The 15,873-nt window shown below is 38.5% G+C and overlaps 1 protein-coding gene across 7 annotated transcripts in view; it reads right to left on the reverse strand.

The window, feature by feature from the left end:
• The window catches only part of RBBP8 (RB binding protein 8, endonuclease), a 104,630-nt gene that overhangs the window by 23,269 nt on the left and 65,488 nt on the right, over positions 1 to 15,873 (reverse strand). For all 7 annotated transcript variants that reach the window (XM_055323883.1, XM_055323876.1, XM_055323877.1 and 4 more), the window contains 6 exons: positions 14,151 to 14,326; positions 11,563 to 11,667; positions 6,960 to 7,057; positions 5,089 to 5,198; positions 1,575 to 2,475; positions 1,369 to 1,492 (listed from right to left, as the gene is read on the reverse strand). In XM_055323883.1, the coding sequence (XP_055179858.1) occupies positions 1,369 to 1,492; positions 1,575 to 2,475; positions 5,089 to 5,198; positions 6,960 to 7,057; positions 11,563 to 11,667; positions 14,151 to 14,326 (1,514 nt within the window). The remainder of the gene's footprint in view (positions 1 to 1,368; positions 1,493 to 1,574; positions 2,476 to 5,088; positions 5,199 to 6,959; positions 7,058 to 11,562; positions 11,668 to 14,150; positions 14,327 to 15,873) is intronic.

Here is a 15,873-nt window from a genome sequence, read left to right on the forward strand (position 1 = left end):
AAAACAAAGACTCATTTTAAAAACAGCAAAATTATGAAAAGATTAACATACATATTAGGAGCAAAAAAAAGGGGATCCCTGGGTGGCTCAGTGGTTTGGTGCCTGCCTTCAGCCCAGGGCGTGATCTAGAGTCCCGGGATCGAGTACCACATCAGGCTTCCTGGATGGAGCCTGCTTCTCCTGTGCCTCTGCCTCTCTCTCTCTCTCTTTCTCTCTCTCTCTCTCTCTCTCTGCCTTTCATGAATAAAATCTTTTTTTAAAAATAAATAAAATCTTAAAAAAAAAAGAGCAAAAAAAGATTTCTTTTTTTTTTTTTTTAATTTTTTTTTTAATTTTTTATTTATTTATGATAGTCACAGAGAGAGAGAGGCAGAGACACAGGCAGAGGGAGAAGCAGGCTCCATGCACCGGGAGCCCGACGTGGGATTCGATCCCGGGTCTCCAGGATCGCGCCCTGGGCCAAAGGCAGGCGCCAAACCGCTGCGCCACCCAGGGATCCCCAAAAAAAGATTTCAAATAAGTTTAAGAACCCACATAAATGTATATATGTGTATGTTTATATAGATACATGTAAATGCAAAGAAAAAGGACAGGCTACCTGTGGACTGAGGAAAAAAGGTTTGGATGATGGAGATTTTACTTTATGTATTTAAAAATTCCACATAGTTTAAAATTTGTAAAACTGGGGATGCCTGGGTGGCTCAGTGGTTGAGTCACTGCCTTTGGCTCAGGGTGTGATCCTGGGTCTGGGACTGAGTCCCACATCGGGCTCCCTGCAGGGAGCCTGCTTCTCTCTCTGCCTGTGTCTCTGCCCCTCTCTTTCTCTATCTCATGAATAAATAAAATCTTTTTTTTTTTCCTTTAAAGATTTTATTTATTCATGAGAGACACACAGAGAGAGAGAGATGCAGAGACACAGGCAGAGGGAGAAGCAGCAGGGTCCCTGCAGGGAGCCTGACATGGGACTTGATCCCGGGTCTCCAGGATCACGCCTTGGGCTTAAGGCAGCGCTAAACCACTAAGCCACCCGGGCTTCCCAATAAATAAAATCTTTAAAAAACAATTTGTAAAACTTTAGTAAAGAAAGTAAGAAATTACATAAAATAGGTAAATCCACAAAATCACCTATAAAAGTAGGTATTAAAGACTTTCATTCATTTTTTTTCAAAAAGCATGAAAGCAGGAAAATTACTTGTAAATGAAACCAGTGAGAACATTCTATAAACACAGAAATATGCAGGAAGAAACATTTTTCCTAAAACAATTCAATATAGCCAAAGAATATATATAGTATAACACTCAAAGCCATTAAAAAAAGAGGGGAAATACTATTTTCTTTTTTGGAAATACTACTTCCACTAAACATACCTTGACTGTTTTGTACAGACTTTGTTTTAGTAACTCTACATGGATTTAACTGAAGAACGGATGTAAGTTCACATGCTCCACGGACCGACCTGGCTATTTTTGTTGGCTCGTGAGAATCAGCTCCCTAAAACAGAAAGAATCATTAGCATCTAGATGAAATCATGAGCAATAATTTTAATAAAAGTACTTGAACATTTAACACAAACCTTCACATCATCGGAAAGATTCTCTGTCTCCAAACTTTCACGTGGACGTAGAGGGATTTTAAAGATGGGATTTTCTTCCTTGATTTGTAATGGTGTTTTATTATCTGAATATGATTTCTCCAAGGACTGGAGGACACACTCCTGTAAACAGGGCTCCTCTGGGGAATCTCTGGTAAACACAATGCTCCCACTCAAGCCCTTACGGCTTGAGGAAGAGCCCTTTGGAATGGGCTTCAAGGCCTCATAGAGAGTCACTTGCCTCAATCTGATTTTAGAGGTCTCACTTCCTTGGCTTTTCTCTTGACGCTGAATAGCTGAAAATCGATCAGACAGGTCTAGAGGTTTATCCATTACATAGTCTCCTCCGTTCATGGAAGAATGACTATCCAGTAAAAAAGGAAAAGCATTTTCTTTATCAAAAGAGCCTTGGGGGCAGCTTAGTTCATCTTCACTTTCTTCTTCAACTTTCCTCCTTTTGGATGTTCTGCTTCCCAATGATTTCAGGGGCACTGCATGTTTTTCTTTATCATTGACAGTATCTTTAATGTGATCAAAACAATCCTGTTCATTTTTGGATTCACTTATGTTTTTACTGATAAGCATCTGCTTAATTGAAGACGACTGGCTAATAATCTTGTTCACTTCAGACCCAAGATTATGATGTGTGAAAAGGGCACTATCTTCAGATTTTGATCTGGTTTTCTCTGATCTAGAAGTAGAAGTGTTGTTGAAGGGTGCTGTTTTCAGGAGGTTTTTTTCCCCAGTCTCTAAGAGAGAAGGGGATAAACTCGTATTCAAGCCTAAACTACGTTTCACATTAGAAGTAGCTCCAAATACAGGAGATGATACCCGAGCAGTCAATTCTTCTTGAGGAGGAGTCTTGGACTTAGAATCTGAAAATCTAAAAAAAAAATAAGGAGTGGTAAAACGTTCTTCCTACTAAAGAAATAGGATAAACATCCTAAGACAAGCATATGAGAAAGCTTACACTAAAACAGAATTATTAAGAGTAAGGGTCTTAGCCATGTATCAGACTCATGATTAACCAACATTTGAGATAGGGTAGAGTTGTCAGCTTTTCTTCCTTTGGCTGACAAAAGGCAGAGAGAAATGATACAGTAAATATATCTTAATACCTTGATATTCCTATCCATAAATATTTTTCCTAAGTTATTTAAACTTCACTATATAAAACAATCGTATTTTAATAAATTCCACTGGAGACCCAAATTCTTTTGTTGATATGAAATCTCATAGGTAACTTCAAAACACAAAATTCTTATACTACAGAATTGAACATAACTTAAGACTGAGCCTCCTTGTAGCAGAGCAGACAGCTGATAGTAGAAGAGTATTAGGTTAAAGTTTGAAGATGTGGAATGGGCAAGAGCTCTGGCTCTAGTCATTAACAGCTATCTAGTATTAAAAAAGGCATTTAACCTCTGTGGACTTGTGTTTCTGTTGACTAAAAAGTAGGAGTAATAAAACCTACTTTAATGAGTTACTTTGAGCAGCCACTCTGGAAAACTGTGTGGAGGTTCCTCAAAGAGTTAAAAATACATCTGCCCTACGACCCAGCAATTGCACTGCTGGGGATTTACCCCAACGATACAGATTTAGTGAAACGCCAGGACACCTGCACCCCGATGTTTATAGCAGCAATGTCCACAATAGCCAAACTGTGGAAGGAGCCTCGGTGTCCATTGAAAGATGAATGGATAAAGAAGATGTGGTATATGTATACAATGGAATATTACTCAGCCATTAGAAGCGACAAATATCCACCATTTGCTTCGACGTGGATGGAACTGGAGGGTATTATGCTGAGTGAAATAAGTCAATCGGAGAAGGACAAACATTATATGGTCTCATTCATTTGGGGAATATAAAAAAATAGTGAAAGGGAATAAAGGGGAAAGGAGAAAAAATGAGTGGGAAATAACAGAAAGGGAGACAGACGAGGAGAGACTCCTAACTCTGGGAAACGAACAAGGGGTGGTGGAAAGGGAGGTGGGCGGGGGTGACTGGTTGATGGGCACCGAGGGGGGGCACTTGATGGGATGAGCACTGGGTGTTATGCTATATATTGGCAAATTGAACTCCAATAAAAAAAAAAAGTTACTTTGATGACAAATTAAATATATGTATCTAAAACCAAAAGCACTTTTAGAAAGCTAAAGTATTACATAAATATAGGTATTACTAGTTAGCGGATGTTCTGAAGTTAGTAAATGAGTTGCAACACAATCTTAAAAATTAATGTAAGCTTATAGATGCATTTTATACAACACCTAGTTTTTGGAAATACAAACACAGAAGGGATGATTGGGTCTTTATAGAGGTAGAGTAACAAGGCTGAAACTTAAATAATGCTTGATAGAAGAACAGAAAGAGGAATGCCTGGGTAGCTCAGCAGTTGAGCTTCTGCCTTTAGCTTAGGGCATGATCTTGGGATCCAGGATTAAGTCCTGTATCAGGCTCCCTGTAGGGAGCCTGTTTTTTCCTCTGCCTATGTCTCTGCCTCTCTCTGTGTGTTTCTCATGAATAAATAAATCTTTAAAAAAAAGAAAAAAGAAAAAAAACCTAAAAAATAATATCTTTCTCTCTGCAGCAATGCAAAAGGCCCTCAATTCATCATAAAGTAGGGAAAAAATATATAGATTTATTGTTTGAGAGAGAGAGAGAGAGTGTGGGCAATTGTGAGGAGGGGAGGGGAGAGGTACAGAAGGAGAGAAAATCTCCAGCAGACTCCCCGCTAAGCATGGAACCTGACTTGGGGCTCAATCCCATGACCCTGAGATCATGACCTGAGCTGAAATCCAGAGCAGGAAGCTTAACTGACTTCATTACCCAGGCACCTCATGGGGAAATTCTAAAATTATTTTTTGAAGATTTTATTTATTCATTCAAAACGGACATAGGGAGAGAGAGGGAGAGACACAAACAGAGAGAGAAGTAGGCTCCATTCAGGGAACCTGATGTGGGACTCAATCCCAGGACTCCTGGATCATACCCTGGGGTGAAGGCAGGTGCTCAACCACTGAGCCACCCAGGCATCCCTGGGAAATTTTTTTTAAAATAAAAATTAAGGGACGCCTGGGTGGCTGAGTGGTTGAATATCTGCCTTTAGCTCAGGGCGTGATCCCAGGCTCCTGGGATCGAGTTCCACATTGGGCTCCCCGCAGGAAGACTGTTTCTCCTTCTGCCTCTGTGCTTCTCTGTGTCTCTCATGAATAAATAAATAAAATCTTAAATAAATAAATAAATGAATGAATGAATGAATAAATAAAATTAATACAGGATGTCTGGCTGATTCAGTTGGTAGAGCATGCGACTTGATCTCAGGGACGTGAGTTCAAGTTGGGAATGGAGCCTGCTTAAAAATAAGTAAATAAATATATATCACCGGAATGCCAAATATATGCTGACAGACAGGAGCAGTTTGATTATATGGAACTCACTATAATGAGATCGCATCAGGAATCTGTAAGTTTTTACCAGTGTCCCAAATTACCTTAAATTATCTTCATTGTTTCTTATAGATTCCTCAAAAGGTTGTTTCTTGTGATCTTCTAGACAGTGATAGAGTTCATCACCAAGAGGGCTCACGGGACCCTGAGATTCCTTTAATAGTAAAACAAGAAGTACATAAATACAATGGAAGATTATTCATTCTTTTTTTAAAAAAAGTTTTATTTATTTATTTGAGAGAGAGAGAGAGCACAAGAAGGTGGAGCGGGAGAAGGAGAAGCAGTCTCTGTTCTATTGAGTAGGGAGCCCAACTCAGGGCCCAGTCCCAGGATCCTGGGATCATGATGGAGCCAAAGGCAGATGCTTTACTGACTGAGCCACCCAGGTGCCCCAGATTACTCATTACTTTAAAGAGGAATGAGGGATCCCTGGGTGGCGCAGCGGTTTGGCGCCTGCCTTTGGCCCAGGGCCCGATCCTGGAGACCTGGGATCGAATCCCACGTCGGGCTCCTGGTGCATGGGGCCTGCTTCTCCCTCTGGCTGTGTCTCTGCCTCTCTCTCTCTCTCTCTGTGTGTGTGTGTGACTATCATAAATAAAAAAAAAAAAAAAATTTTAAAGAGGAATGAAATGTTGATATGTGCTGTGATGGGGATGAATCCCACAAACAGACTAAGTGAAAGTAGCCAGACTCAAAAGCCACAACATGTAGGCTTTGATTTACATGAATTATCCAGAATAGGTAAATCCATAAGGGACAAAAAACAGATTGGTGGTTGCCAGGGGCTGGAGATACTGAGGCATGAGGACTGAATTTTTAACAGTTATAGGTTTTATTTTGAGGTGGTAAGAATGCTTTGGAACCAGAGAGGTGGTAGCTGTATAATACTGTGAATGTATTAAATGCCAAGGAACTGTTAGAAATCATTAAAACACATTTAAAGTTCAAAGGTTAAAAACTACCCACTACCATTTGAAGAGTGATTTAAAACTAAAAAAAAAAAAAACAAAACAAAACAAAACAAAACAAAACAAAAAAAACCCAAATCCAAATGTAATGAAAAAACAATTCAATTTTTAAAAATTTAACAGCAAGAGCATTTTTTAAAAAAGATTTTATTTATTTATTCGAGAAAGAGAGAGAGAGAGAAAGAAGCAGAGACACAGGCAGAGGGAGAAGCAGGCTCCATGCAGGGAGCCCGACGTGGGACTCGATCCCGGATCTCCAGGATCAGGCCTTGGACTGAAGGCAGCGCTAAACCGCTGAGCCACCTTGGCTGCCGAGCAAGACCATTTTATAAGAGCAAATACACATTTACTGACTAAAGCAAAGGAATACTATACTAAAGTTGGATAGAAGAATTCAAGTTTTCTATTTTTAGGGATCAATTAAGAAAAAAAGTGAATGTGCCTGATGTAAGGAAGTACTAAAACAATGAAATGAAATTCATGTCCCAATCCCTAAGAATTAGATTGCACATGTAAGGACAAAGAACTAAAGCATCTACAGCAGTCCCAAGAATTCAGCCTGTTTTCCAAACCAAACCCCAGTTTGAAGAATATTGAAAAATTACAATAAATTCTGGCACCAACCTTAAGGTTTAAGTCTTCAGTTAGATGGAACAAGGTAGGGATAGGGAGGTTAGAGGAAGCAGGGAAGACAAACTTCCAAGCCATCATTACTTCCCTAAATTTTGACTCCACCCACAACCTTTAATACAAAGAATTCTAAAGACCCAGGTTTTGGGGATGCTGGGGTAGATAATGTAAACGGGCCTTTCTAACCACATAAATTTTATTCTAGGCCTTTATCCCATGATCTTTGGATAAAATAATTTTTCTCTTGCTCAATTCTCTAAAAACTGACCTAAAAAGACACCAATTAACTCATATTATCAACAAACTAAATTACTCACAGATTCTTCTTGAACACTAAATCCAAGTGTTTCAGCAACAACTGTTGCTGAATTAGAGGATGACTTAGCAGTAGGACAACTGCTTGTTCCATGTGTTTCTAAGAAAACAAAAACAAAAACCTGCAATTAATACAACTGTAGAAATGAGATGTATTGAAAAATACAAAAAAGGAAAAAAAGAGGCTCAAAGAACCATTTTATAAGATGGCACTGGACAATTTTAAAATTCTGTGCAAAATATCTATCATAAATAGCAATAAAGTGCAGGTATCTAGCAACTACATTTGCCAAAATTTTTTCAGCTAAGATTTTCTATTTTTTCCTAAATGCACTGAATGCAACAGGCAGATTATTTTTCTTACTGACACTGAAACCCCCCCCCGCCAATTATGTATATTTATGATGGCTTTCTTGTGATCTAAGATATAGCATATTTATAGTATCTCTCATGAAAACATAGTTTGTGGGAGAGATTTTCAAAATTTAAGCTAACATATATTTATACAGAAATTACCTATGTTCAAGTATTTTACAAATTTTTATGTATAGAGTTTCAAATCAATAGGTATTTGCAGAGCACATACTATATACTAGGCATTGTGCTAGGCACTAGATGAAAAAAGGTTCTTGTCCTCAAAAAGCTTAAGGGCTCATACAAGTGAAACAGGTAAAAAGAGAATTGCAATAAAATATCATAAACATTAAAGGCACATAAAAGAGGGGATTTAAACAGAGGAAGGACTCCTAAATCTGCCTTCGGTTATCAAGGAAAGCTATACCAAGTGATACCTAGGCTGACCCCTTGAGAGAAAGAGGAATTTGACAGGTCAACTGGGCTGGGGGAGAGAGGGTAGGCTCTTAAGTATGTGCTTAATACTTAAGCAGGGTTCAGATACATGAAACAAAATTGCATGCTTAGGGAACTACAGTACAGGTGTTTTAATTGCTGGAAATCAAAATGCAAAAGATGTAATAGTATTAGGACATAAGCCCAGCTAGGCTAGCGAGGGATCTCTCTCTCTCTCACAGAGATGTGGAGAGGTGAAGAGTGGAATCCCTACCCTACTGGATTCAACTGGAGTGAATGGGAGATAATATCGAAGAGCTACTGAACACAGACCACTTTTTCAGCATTGAAGATAAGCTGTAGCTAGTGATGGAGACAATAAAGAGAGGGGTTATTTTGAAAAGATGAAAGAAAACATGTGCATATTTTGAAAAGAATGAACCTCCAGAGAAGCTGGAGACGTAAGAAAAGAGGACAACTGAGGGAGCAAAGTTCTGGCAGCAGCAGAGGAGAATGGGCTCCAGAAGGCAGATAAGCAAGGATCTGCCACTCAGTGTTATGTCCTCAGCACCCTTTGCCTGACAGTGTGTCTGGACATATGTACACATACTCACACGCCCTAATATGAAATGGCTTATCTTTTATTTTTTTATTTTTTAAAGATTTTATTTATTTATTCATGAGAGAGAGAGAGAGAGAGGCACAGACACAGGCGGAGGGAGAAACAGACTCCATGCAGGGAGCCCGACACAGAACTCAATCCCAGGTCTCCAGGATCATACCCTGGGCTGAAGGTAGCGCTAAACCACTGAGCCACCTTGGCTGCCTAACTTATCTTTTATAGACTAATTTTTGTACTCATATTAAGTGAATAAGTGATTATCCTTGACCAATCCTTCCAAACACCAGACTCTGGATCCCAACTCCTCTCACCTTTTTTTTTTTTTTAAAGATTTTATTTATTTATTCATGAGAGAGACAATATATATATATATATATATGAGAGAGAGAGAGAGAGAGAGAGAGAGAGAGAGAGAGAGAGAAGCAGGCTCCCCATGGGGAGCCTGATGTGAGACTCGATCCCAGGACTCCAAGGATCGTGCCCTAAGCCAAAGGCAGATGCTCAACTACTGAGCCACCCAGGTGCCGCCCCCCCTCATCTTTTCACGGATGTAGTTATTGTTCTCTCTTTCCTGACAATTATTCATTTCTCTCTTTGTACTTGCCCATTCCATCAACATAAAAATATGCTGTAAAGGGGTGCCTATGTGACTCAGTTGACTCAGTGTCCAACTTTTGGTTTTGGCTCAGGTCATGATTTCAGGGTCCTGGGATTGAGCCCAGTGTCTGTCTGGCCCCTTGCTGGGTGGAGTCTGCTTGTCCCTCTCCCTCTGCTCCTTCTCCCTGCTTGCTCTCTCTCTATAAAATAAATAAATTTTAAAAATATGCTGCATATGTTATAATATCCCATCTTTTAACATCCTCACTTGACCCATTTTCTAGCTACTGTCCCATTTTCCCATCCCCTTGGCCACAAAACACCTCGAAGGACCTGTTTACAAGTGCTTTCTCCCATTTCCTTGTTAGCTTCTCGACATTCAACAGTCTAGCTGAATAGCATTACACCCTAATAGTTCATGTTATGAGTTTTAACACTCAATGATCTGCATGTGACCAAATCCAATGGCCAATTTTCAGTCATCTTCTCTGACTTATTGACACTCTCTGCCAGTTGACCACTCTCTCCTCTTTCCATGTGGCTTAAAGAACACTACTTTATCAGGTTTTTTTTAAAGGATGTATTAGAGAGAGAGAGAGAGAGAGAGAGAGAGAGAGAGAACAGGGGGAGAGGGAGAGAAGCAGACTCCTCACTGAGCACAGAGCCTGATGTCAGGCTGGATCCCAAGACTCAAACATCATGACCTGAGCCGAAATCATGAGTTAGATGCTCAATCAACTGAGCCACCCAGGCACCCCTATCTCAGGGGTGAGATATCACCTCATTGGCAGCTCCTTCTCTGGCTGATTACTTTGTTGGTTCTTTCTCATTTTCACAATCTCTAAATCACCATCTAGACAACTGTAAATACTGCCTTTAAAGAGGTGAAAAATGGTTCTTTGAAGGCAAAAGAATCTTTTTATGCATAAAGCATTTATATGGATATACTCATACACTATATCTGCAGTACTGAAATTCATGGAAAAGTAGTTAGGGAAAAAAACGTCTAAAAAGGCTAGTGTGATGGTGAGAAAAATAGCTATGAATCACTATTTTATATAATGAAGCACCCCAGAGCTAAGTACTTGAACTTCTCTTCTCAATCTACATTCACTTGCTTGGTGATCTCATCCAGTTTCCTGGATTTGATACCACCTTATTTTTTTTTTTAAAGATTTTATTTATTCATGAGAGACAGACAGAGAGAGAGACAGACAGACAGACAGACAGACACGGGCAGAAGAAGCAGGCTCCATGCAGGGAACCTGACGTGGGACTCGATCCCGGTCTCCAGGATCACATCCTGGGCTGAAGGCAGTAGCTAAACCGCTGAGCCACCCGGGCTGCTCTAGATACCACCTTACATGCTAACAATTTCCAATCATATCTCTATCTTAGACCTTTCTAAACTCACATCCAATTACTCATTCAAAAATCTTAACTGAAGTCTAACATGTCAGAATATTCTCAAAACCAAATTTTTGATTTCTAACCACTTCTATTCCTACCTCAATCTGTAAACCTGACACTCTTGGTTTCTTTCCTCTTAGTAAACAGCAGCTCCAAAGAACAGAGTTGCTCAAATCAATCTCCTCTGCACTCACTCTGCCCCAGTCAGAGGCTTCCTTGATGTTCTTCAGAAAGAACTAAACATCCTTGTCCCAAGGCCTTTGTGCTCTGATTTCTCTACCCGAGGTGTCCCTTCCCCCAAATCCACATGACTCCCTTGTTTCCTGACATCTCTTCAAGTGTCACTTTTTAATTTTGTTGATTATATATATGTATATATATATACACACATACACACATATATATTTATTATATATATATATATTTTCATGAGAGAGAGAGAGGCAGAGACATAGGTAGAAGGAGAAGCAGGCTCCCTCAGGGAGCTTGATGTGGGACTCGATCCTAGAAACCCCGGACCACGACCTGACCCGAAGGCAGACGCTCAACTGCTGAGCCACCCAGGCGTCCCGAAGATTTTATTTATTTATTTGAGAGAGAGACAGAGCAAGCACAAGCAGAGGGAGAGAGAAAGGGAGAAGCAGACTCCTCAATGAGCAGGGAGCCCAATACAGGGCTCGATTCCAGACCCCTGGGATCATGACCTGAGCTGAAGGCAGATGCTTAACCAACTGAGCCACCCAGGTGCCCCAAGCCTAAGTGTTACTTTTTTAAAGTGAGGCTTTCTAATATCTCGTTACCCTGCTTTATTTTTCATAACACTTACTTCTATCTAATATTTTCTTTCTCCCTCAACTAGATTGTATATTCTATGAGGTTAAAGGCTTTGTTTTATTCAGTGCCTGGTATACAGTAGGCACTCAGGTATTTGTTGGATGAATGAGTAAAGCACAGGAAAGCCTGTTTACTTAAAATTATTAGCAATTTACATTAATATGGACTGGGATAAATATGAATTAATAATAATAGGATAATATGACTTTCCAATATGAAAAAGATTGTCATACAACCAATAATACAAACAAAATCATATGGAAAATACTGTCTAATTCAGATTGTTGGCCACTCTTGGCCACCAGTAACCACAAACTTTAAACTTATATAGTAAATCTCAGTATGTTGCTTACTAGCCACGGGGGATTGACTCTGATCACAAGTGTCAGCCACTAGAATTTCACTTTCATTAGGTTTAGGCTGTGGATGAGTTGAAGGCTTTGGAGCTTTTCCCAGTTCTAAGGGGAAAAAAGAGATAACATAAATAAATATTTATGATATAAAATACCAAAATATAATCCAATACAAACTTGTCTTTAAGTGCATTAGAAGTGATATTTTATTGATAAAATTTTCATATTCTAATAAAAGGTTCACTCTTTTAGTTTCACTAAGAAACAAAACCAGAAGTTAGGACAGTGGGAGAGAAAGGACTAGAATAGATAAGCTGCTTCTGACTTAAGTATCTTAGAGTTCTAATTTTTTTTTTTGAGTTCTTATGTTTTAATATATCTTTTCCTTTCATATTTGTTACAAATCAGTAGGTTCATTTAAAATGAAAACTGCATTATATATCTCTACAATCTTTGTTTTTAGAGTTTTTATTTTCTGGGAAGAAATCCTGAAACATGCTTTATTAGAAATCATTCCAATGTTTAAGGATTTAATTTAAAGAAAACCAGAAGAAGAAGAAAGGGAAACAGACTTATTAATTATAACCAGAAAAAATATTATATCATACTATAAACTTTAAAATAAGCAAGGGTAGTTAGAAAGAGATGACCAACTAGTTATTAAATAAGTTTTAAAATAATTTGCATGGCTCAAAAATGATATTTTATAATCAAAATTTTAGATTCCAAGTAAAAATGATCAGAGCAAGATTAAAACAGACAAGTTTTAAAATACTTACAGGTTATTCTCATTTGATGGATAAATACACCAGAAACCAGAAGCATTTATACAAGATATAAAAAAAGACTTTCCTCATAAAGAAAACTGCTGTGATTTTTTTTTTTTTAGGTATTTTTACAGATGGATTTAAACATGATCTAAATTATGTAGATATTTATTTGTAGTGATTTGGTCAGCAGACTAAAAGGCCAATGAATGTTCATTTTAGATTCAAGATCTTACATTTTACTTTAGTTCCTAATTACATGTAAGATTTATAACAGTTCTTTTGTTTTCCACTAGATGGTGATGCAAGCTCATCTAAAATGGAAAAATAAAATGGTGCCAATTTTCCAAAGACTAAGATCTACTTATTATTTTATAAAAATAGCTACTGTCAACAATTTCTTTATATTATGAAAATATCTCTAGAAGTATGTATACCCCTTCCCTCCAAATGCTTTCCTTGTTACAATTTAGGTTAAAAATGAAAGTCTTTATCATTTATATCAGATCAATTTTTTTTAAGATTTAAAAAAAAATTCATTCATGAGAGATACAGAGAGAGAGAGAGAGAGAGACAGGCAGAGGGAGAAGCAGGCTCCATGCAGGGAGCCTGATGTGGGACTCAATCCCGGGATTCCAGGATCATGTCCTGGGCCAAATAAACTGCTGAGCCACCCAGGGATCCCCTACTTCAGATCAATATTAAAAGAAATAAATCAGGGGGATCCCTGGGTGGCGCAGTGGTTTAGTGCCTGTCTTTGACCCAGGGCGCGATCCTGGAGACCTGGGATCGAATCCCACATCAGGCTCCCGGTGCATGGAGCCTGCTTCTCCCTCTGCCTGTGTGTGTCTCTGCCTCTCTCTCTCTCTCTCTCTCTCTCTCTCTGTGACTGTCATAAATAAATAAAAATTAAAAAAAAAAAAAAGAAATAAATCATTGCATCACATCACATGATAAATTTCAGGCTATATGCAAAGGTAGTCTCAAAGTATTTAGCAGTAATTGTAAATGGGCCTGAATTAGAAATCTGTCATGGATAAGTCACAAGGTAGAGGTCTCCAGGATCACATCCTGGGCTGAAGGCGGTGCTAAACTGCTGAGCCACCCGAGCTGCCCAGTAGATACTTTATAAATAAAGCCATTTTCTTGGTTACCATCAATTACTACAAATTATAACAATTTAGCTTTATACAAATGATAACATTTAGCTTTAACTGGCTAAAGCTCTTGGTAGGAGAAGTTATGGGTAAGACATGGAAAGTACCTTTAGAGCCAGGATAATCTGTATTTAAATTCTGACTCATCTAGTTACTTGACAGGTGACCTTGCATGAGTTATTTAATTAATCCCTCCAAAGAGCATACCTTTCCTCATTATAAAATGAAGACACTGACAGCTACCTTCCAAGTTTGTCAGAAGAATTAAAAAATAGTAACAACGTACTCAAATCACTCACTTATCTGGCACACAGTAGGTGAAAATTAACATTAAGTTCTTTTCAAACAAAAAGTTCTTTCCTCTTTTCCTTCTAATCCTACTCATAGAAATATTTTTTAAATAAAAGCAGAAAACCTATACACTACATTTATATAATGTTGAGCGTTTACATATTCAGATAAGCAACACATGCCTATACATTACATAGGCAGAAAATGCCTTCCCAGTTCACCTCACTAATGGAAGTTAAACTTATAGTTGTGATGTGAATTCCCTGAACAATGGCTGTCTTTCTTCCACTTGATTGAAGAATGGAAAAACTCACCATTGTAGAATATGTTTTTATACGAAAACAGATAACTAAAAGAAAACTCCAATCCTTACCATTTGTACACACAGATTGCTCCAGTTTGGCTTGTGTTTGTTCTATGTACCGGACATGGAGGTTCTCCTTTCTTCGTAGCCGGTTAATGCCAGAAAATGAAAAGGCTGTTATCGGTGAATCTGGAATAACATTTTCCTCAGATTCAAGATCAGCTGGTTGGTGCTGTTGATCATTCCTAGACGAAAATGACAAACGAAAGAAAATAAATTCAACAAACATTTATTAAAACATCTCTATCTAGTATGAACTTATAAAAGAACACAGGTATGAAGCTGTAAGAGATGTAATTCCTTGCATTTAATGCTCCAAATCTAAATACAAGGATTAGAGAAGTATTCAAATGAATGATTAGAGCACCAAGTAGGGAATACTATTGTGAGAAGTGAAGTACAAAAACAAAAAAAGTGAAGTACAAAGTGTGATTGGTGGTACTCTGAGGTGAAATGAACTTCAGATGGCAGAGAAAATGAGCAGAGATTCCACACATTTGAGTAAAGGCATATAATACTGTGCACCTGGTGTTAGAGAATGGCAAGCTGGAACTACATGAAAAAGAGCCTTCTTTAAGTGTGTTCATAATTTAGAAAGCAAGGATAGAAGAGTTAATTAAGGTTTCAAAGCATGGAAGTAATGTGATAATCCAGCAGCAAGATCATAACATGGACTGGGACAGAGAGAAAGGAAGCAAAGAATCAACTAGGCAGTGGCTATAATGGTCCAGGCAAGAGTTTCTGTGGGTTTGGGATGCCTGGGGTGGCTCAGTGGTTGAGCGTTTGCCTTAGGCTCAGGGCGTGATCCTGGGATCGAGTCCTACATCGGGCTCCCTGTGGGAAGCCTGCTTCTCCTTCTGCCTGTGTCTCTGCCTCTCTCTCTGTGTCTCTCATGAATAAATAAATACAATCTTTAAAACAAACAAGACAAAACAGAGTTTCTGTGGGTTTGAACTAGAAGGTTGAAAACAGCTATGGAAAGGAAGGCCCGATTCTGTGGTAGCAGAATCAACATGACTTGGCAAATGACAAATACAGAGTGATTAATATTAACACTGATAACTACCAACATTTGTTGAGGTTTATGTTGCCAGGCACTAAGTGCTACCTGCATCAGTTTAATTATCACAACTGTATGAGCTATTAACATCATTTTCATTATACAAATGAGAAAAAATGAAGATATAGAGTAAAGCCACTTACTAAAATAATAAGTAACAGAAGCAGGATCTAAATCCAGACAGGCAGATTCCTAAGACAGTACCGAGAAGCATTCAATGTGTTACCCTTAGTACAGACCATGAGATAAATAACTGACTATAAGTAGGATTTAAATTTTGAGTTTCCACCACTGCTTCTACCCAGGCCCCTTTACAATCTACTCTCAACATATCAGTCAGAAAAGTCCTACAATTTAGTCATATATTACTCCTCAAATAAGCTGCTACCTCTCCCCATTTCACTGGAAACACAAGACAAAGTCCTTTAAATTATTTACAAGGTCCTACATGATCTAATTGTCCCTTCCTCCTACTACCTCTCTGATCTATTTTTATATTAGACTCTATTCTAATCATCCTTGCTTCCTCAAGGTTCCTTGACCTACCCACCTTAGGTTCCTTGCTCTAGTTCTTCCACCTGCTTGGAATGCTCATCTCTAGATATCGCTTAGCTAGATAACTCTCTCTTTTTAAAGATTTTATTTGTGTGTGTGTGTGTGTGTGTGTGTGAG

This window comes from Nyctereutes procyonoides, unplaced genomic scaffold, assembly GCF_905146905.1.
Source record: "Nyctereutes procyonoides isolate TBG_1078 unplaced genomic scaffold, NYPRO_anot_genome, whole genome shotgun sequence".
NCBI lineage: Eukaryota > Metazoa > Chordata > Mammalia > Carnivora > Canidae > Nyctereutes > Nyctereutes procyonoides.